A 6000-nucleotide genomic window follows, 5' to 3' on the forward strand; every position below is an offset into this window, starting at 1 on the left:
CCAGATGCGGCCTCACCAACACTGAATAGAGGGCACACTGCTGGCTTATATTCAGCTTATTGTCCACTGTAACCCGCAGGTCCTTTTCTGCAGAGCTGCTGCCCAGCCAGTCAGCCCCCAAGCTGCACTGGTGCATGGGATTGTTCTGCCCTAAGTGCAGGACTTTGCACTTATCCTTGTTCAACCTCGTGAGATTTCTTTTGACCCAATCCTCCAATTTGCTAGGTCACTCTAAATCCTATCCCTACCCTCCAGCATATCTACTACTCCTCTCCAGCTTGGTGTCATCTTCAGACTTGCTGGGGATGCATTCTATGCCATCTTCTGGGTCATTGATGAAGACATTGAATAAAACTGGCCCAGGACCACCCCCTGAGGCACCACACTTGATACAGCTGCCAACTAGACATTGAGCCATTGATTACTACCTTCTGAGCTCCAGCCAGTTTTCTATCCACCTTACAGTCCATTCATCCAGCTTGTTCTTCTTTAGCTTGCCTGTGAGACTGTTGTGGGAGCCCATATTAAAAGCCTTGCTAAAATCAAGGTACACCACATCCACAAGTCTCCCCACATCCACAGAGCCAGTCTCTTTGTCATAGAAGGCAATCTGGTTGGCCAGACATGACTTGTCCTTGCTGAATCCATGCTGACTGTTCCTAATCACCTTTTCTGCCTCCAAGTGCTTAGAAATGGATTCCTTGAGGATCTGCTCCATGATTTTTCTAGGGACTGAGATGAGGCTGACTGGTTTGTAGTTCCCTGGATCCTCCTTTTTCCCTTTCTTAAATATGAGCACTATGTTTGCCCTTTTCAAATCATCCCAGACCTCTCCTGTTCACCATGATTTTTCAAAGATTATGTCCAATGGCTTTCAAATCAAATCAGCCAACTCCCTCAACACCCTCAGTTGCATCTCATCCAGCCCCATAGACTTGTTCATTTCCAGCTTTTTTAAGTGGTTCCTAACCTGTTCTTTCAGCACTGAGGGCCACTCACCTCCTCCACAAACTGCTGCACGGTGCAGTAGTCTGGGAGCTGACCTTGCCTGTGAAGACAGAGGCGAAAAAGGCATTGGGAACTTCAGCCTATTCTGTATCCTCTGTCACTAGGTTGCCTCCCCCATTCACTAATGGATCCACACTTTCCCTGATTCTCCTCTTGCTACCAACATACTTGTTACTCTTCACATCCCTTGCCAACTGGGACTTCAATTGCACTTTGGTCTTGCTGGTTTCATCCCTGAATGCCCAAGCAATGCTCTTATACTCTTCCCTAGTTATTTGTCCATATTTCCATTTCTTATAAGCTTCCATTTTGTGATTTAGTTTACTAAAAAGTTCCCTGCTAAGCTAAGCTGGTCTTCTGCCATACTTGCTAATCTTCCTGCACATCAGGATGGTTTGTTCCTACACACTCAGTAAGGCTTCTATAAAGTATGGCCAGCTCTCCTGTACTCCTTTCCCCCTGAGACTGGCTTCCCAATCAGTCCTGCCCATGAGTTCCCTGGGCAAATTCAAGTCTGCTTTTCTGAAGCCCAGGGTCCTTACTCTGCTGCTCTCCATCCTTCCTTTCCTTAGGATCCTGAACTCAATTATCTTGTGGTCACTGGTGCCCAAGTTGCCATCCACTACTAGTTTCCCCACCAATTCCTCCCATTTTGTGACTGCTTCAGCTGCTTCCAACTGTTAAAAGCATGAACAATATATTTCTAGCCAACACCATGTATAGTAGAATTTAGACTGAGCACCCATTCCTTTGTCTACTTAGCTTTCGCCCTACTGTGGAAGTAGAGTACAGCTGAGGCAAACCATTATTTAACATATAGAAACGTTTGGCCAAGGAACATTTCTTTGCTGAAATCAAAATAAACCGTTATTGTTGTCACTGGACTTGAATCTGCCCTGAGAAGATACAGATTTTGCCTTAGATGTTTGGGTATATATTTCATCCTTGAATCTTTATGAACATTCTCATGGATGGTGGTGTTTCTTTTTTTTAGATCAAAATAGATGGACATGATATCAGATCTCTTAATCTGAGATACTTCCGAGAATGCATCGGTGTGGTCAGTCAGGAGCCAGTTTTATTTGGGACAACTATTAGAAACAATATAAGGTATGGGCGAGAGGATGTAACTGATGAAGAAATTGAGAAGGCAACAAAGGAAGCAAATGCATATGATTTTATAATGGATCTTCCTGAAGTAAGTACTATTCAAACAGTAACCTGCTTTCTTTTAAATGAACTGAAATATAGTGAGGTGTTAAATATAGCCATAGATGAAATATTTTTTAATTTTATGCCTGTTGGAGCTGTGTGAGACAGAGAGCATGTATAGAAAATGCAGCACAATGCTAAAGTACACATCACCTTAGCTAACAGATCTTACTCTCAAGCAGATATTTAGGGAAGCAGAAATAAATGGGAAGGCTCAAGAAGCAGGGACAGGTTTCTGTTATGGATGGAGTTAACTGAGAAACCAAAAGCTAGAAACATGCATGGTTTAAATACAAATGGATCTTAACAGTAAGAACATCTGTTTTCTTTTTTTTCTTAAACCACAGTCCCAAATAAGGGACAGGTGTCCATCTGCAAAATGGCAAAATACAGGTGATGGACACTCAGCAACAGCTGATAAATGTAAGCAGGAAAACATTGATTTTTTACAGCCACCTTGTGGCTGCAAGTGAAAATTGCAGCGTCTTTCAGAATTTGTGTTTTGAATGACTGAAGGGATAGATAGTCCAAGCAGAGCTAAGAGCATAAAAGCCCCAGTTCAATAAGGTATTCAAGCAATGAGTGACTTCGTGCTCCAGAGTATCCCTACCATTCTGAACAGAAGTGCTTACAGTGATGCAGGAGCTTAAGTATCGTTTGTTGAATCCATGCAGCAAATCTGTCATGTTGTGTGACAGGCCATGCGGCTTAGAAAAGGAGATCCGTTAAACCACATCAGACCTTCCAAAATTCCTTCTACTACATTGGGTCACCGCTCTGGCTTTTATTACTTCATCTAAAATATTAGAGACCATCTGCTTCTGAGTACAATATTCATTTTTCTCTAGAAAATAGTTATACAGTGAGTTTGTATTGTTTTTCTTCAAATCATATTTCTATACTGCTGCTTGTGGATTTAACAATGTAATAATAGATCATATTTTACTAGACATATAGTTATTTAGTGTCTTTTGGATCTCCCTATAGGCTTGATCAGTCAACTTTTAGATTGAGTTGATGAGGGTCTTTCTGTCAACTTATAAAACGGACTTTAGATTTAATCATATTAGCAATTAGCTGTTTATACTGGAAAATTAATAGTTTTTCTAATGTTGCTCTAGAAATTTAATACCCTTGTGGGAGAAAGAGGAGCACAAATGAGTGGAGGCCAGAAACAGAGAATAGCTATTGCTCGAGCTTTGGTGCGCAACCCTAAGATTCTCCTTTTAGATGAGGCCACATCTGCCCTGGATACTGAAAGTGAGGCAGTCGTCCAAGCTGCTCTGGAAAAGGTGACTCCTATTTTTGACACAACCTTCTATTTCTGTTTTCTTATATCATATATTTACTTCAAATGTGTGAGAGAGATAAATTAACATAATTATTACTGTTTTCTCCTACAGAAGTTGAACAGTGAGGCGTAAACACTTGACCTATCACAAATGATTTTTAATTCTTAAAATTTTTAGAATTGGCATCATCTTGGCCGTATCTTTGAAATTAACCTTAAATATGAAATACCTTAATTGAAGGAATAAGCACAAAATGCAGTAAAACCTTAACATTTTACATGTGGAAGTATTGATACCTGGTAGTTAATGTTTCACAGAGATGTGCAACAGCAAAGAAGTTTCTATTCTTGTTGAACTCTACTGACAGCTATCCCCTCCAAAAATAACTTGGCCAAGACCCTAACCTTTGATAAGATTATGTGACACTCGAGCAGTACAGAAATCTCAGGGAAACAGCAGAAGGCAAGAAAATACCTGGTGAAGAAAGATAGCATTGTTGATTTCATGCCATCTTAACTTCTACCTACTGGGGCCAAGACAATGCACACATTGCTCTCTGTGTCCTCTGCCATATAGCTAATCCCTCTAAGAACTCTGCACCAATGCAACTTAGAGCAGCTCAGGGCTGTAGCCTTTCATTTTAAGCAGAAGAAAAGCAGAGATGTACAAATAAAGCAAAAGCAGAAAAGTGAGCTTTCTAACTGACTTGATGTGGATGACAACAAGCAAGATATGACTATAGCCCAGCACAGAAGGACCAGGAAATGCATCAAGGTGTCAGTTGAGTCAGTTGTGAAAAATTCATGGATTGTCAGGATGTTTAGCAAATGTAATCAATAAGATGTAACAACAGTATCAATACTACAAATTAGAGTAAATTACAATAAATCATGAAGCCCCAGGGGACATTAATTACAATTTGATATTTTGTTTACAGGCCAGCAGAGGTCGAACCACAATTGTTATAGCTCACCGGCTTTCCACCATTCAGACAGCAGATGTAATCATGACCATAGTGGATGGCACTGTGGCTGAAAGAGGAACACATGCAGAGCTGATGGAGAAAAAGGGGCTATATTATTCACTTGCAACAGCACAGGTACACTTAATACTTATTTATGTGTTACCATAACATGCAGGAATTTCAGTCATGCACCAGGACACCACCGTATGCAATTTTAGACCCTAAAGTTAGAAACAAGAATGTAAGTAACTGTGTTTGATTTTAATCACCCAGGTACTTTATGAATGTGTGAAAGTTTGAGTTCAGGAATTTTTTTGTATGCGGTCTATCAACTTTGTTTATCTGTGAAGATCTAAAATATTTTTTTAAGATACTATACGTGCTTTCAGTTCAGGTTACTCTGCCAAAAGTTGAAAACACAATGTTAACTAAAGCCAAACTACTCCCTATGCAAAAGAAAAGAAAGAAAGAAAAAAAAGCCTTCAAAATGGTTCATTATATAGGAACACAAGGCCTACCTAAAGAAGTTAGGAGACTCTGTCCTCCCACACCTACCGACATCCCAGAATTGACTGGAAATCAGATCCCAGCCACACCATCTAGCTGCCTTGTGGTACAGCTCCTTGGGGATTGGCTGGCAGCTGCTATTGGGAATCTCAGCTAAAGCACAGAGGGAGGTTTTCACAACCCAAAGGAAAGGCAATAGTCTACTTTGTAACTTAATTCCTAAATGTATTGTTAGATCTACTTGACAAACAAAATGCCTGTCAGGACCAGATGCCCATAACTTTGCAGGCAGCCATGTGCTAGAACAGATTAAACATTAAACAAATTTTAAAGAGAAAGGAGGACATATCCTAGTTCATCTGAGTCTCTCTGTTCTGTCCGCCCACACCTGTCCTTACCTAGGTGGAAGCTTAAACTAGGACTGGATAACTCTGAATGAAGCAAGGTTAATTTACCACAGATTCATGTCACTTAGTGCAGGATATGGTGGAACATAGTAAATGGTTACAGCTGACACTTGCTCACAAGCAGCAACCCCCCTTTCAAAACAGCATTATTGTTAATCTGTCTGTGGCCTTATAGTCAGAACATAGAAGTGTCTAGACACTGGAAATCTTGCATTTCTTGCACTTTTGGTTTAGCACCACTGCAAACCCATCAGTGAACTGGTCAGACTGAGAGTGTGCTATGGACAATGAAATGTGGGGCATAGAATTTTTTTCACCGTGTCATCTAAGTGGGTTAGAATAGAGGATGATCAACACTAATTCCACTACTCTTGATAGTCCAACAGTCAAATCAAGGTGCTGGTAGTACACTAGAGAGACTTTCATTATTGACTCCAAGTTGAACATGGGCTGACAATGCGAGGTCACGGTTGGCAGGGCTAACCGGACCTTGTTGTGCATCCACAGATGCATCTCAAGTAGGGCCAAGGAGGTGATCCTCCCCCTCTAAGCGACACTGGTCAGGCCACAGCTGGAGTACTGTGTCCAGTTCTGTGTGCCGCACTTCAGG

The 6000-nt window shown here is 41.1% G+C and overlaps 1 protein-coding gene across 1 annotated transcript in view; it reads left to right on the forward strand.

Moving 5' to 3' along the window:
- Nucleotides 1-6000, forward strand: part of LOC109309643 (ATP-binding cassette sub-family B member 5-like) — a 91167-nt gene that overhangs the window by 39320 nt on the left and 45847 nt on the right. Inside the window, exons 13-15 of the mRNA XM_019534436.1 lie at nt 2003-2206; nt 3342-3512; nt 4450-4611. Of these exons, the coding sequence (XP_019389981.1) occupies nt 2003-2206; nt 3342-3512; nt 4450-4611 (537 nt within the window). The remainder of the gene's footprint in view (nt 1-2002; nt 2207-3341; nt 3513-4449; nt 4612-6000) is intronic.

This window comes from Crocodylus porosus, unplaced genomic scaffold (assembly GCF_001723895.1).
Source record: "Crocodylus porosus isolate Cpor-Errol unplaced genomic scaffold, CroPor_comp1, whole genome shotgun sequence".
Classification (NCBI taxonomy): Eukaryota; Metazoa; Chordata; order Crocodylia; family Crocodylidae; genus Crocodylus; species Crocodylus porosus.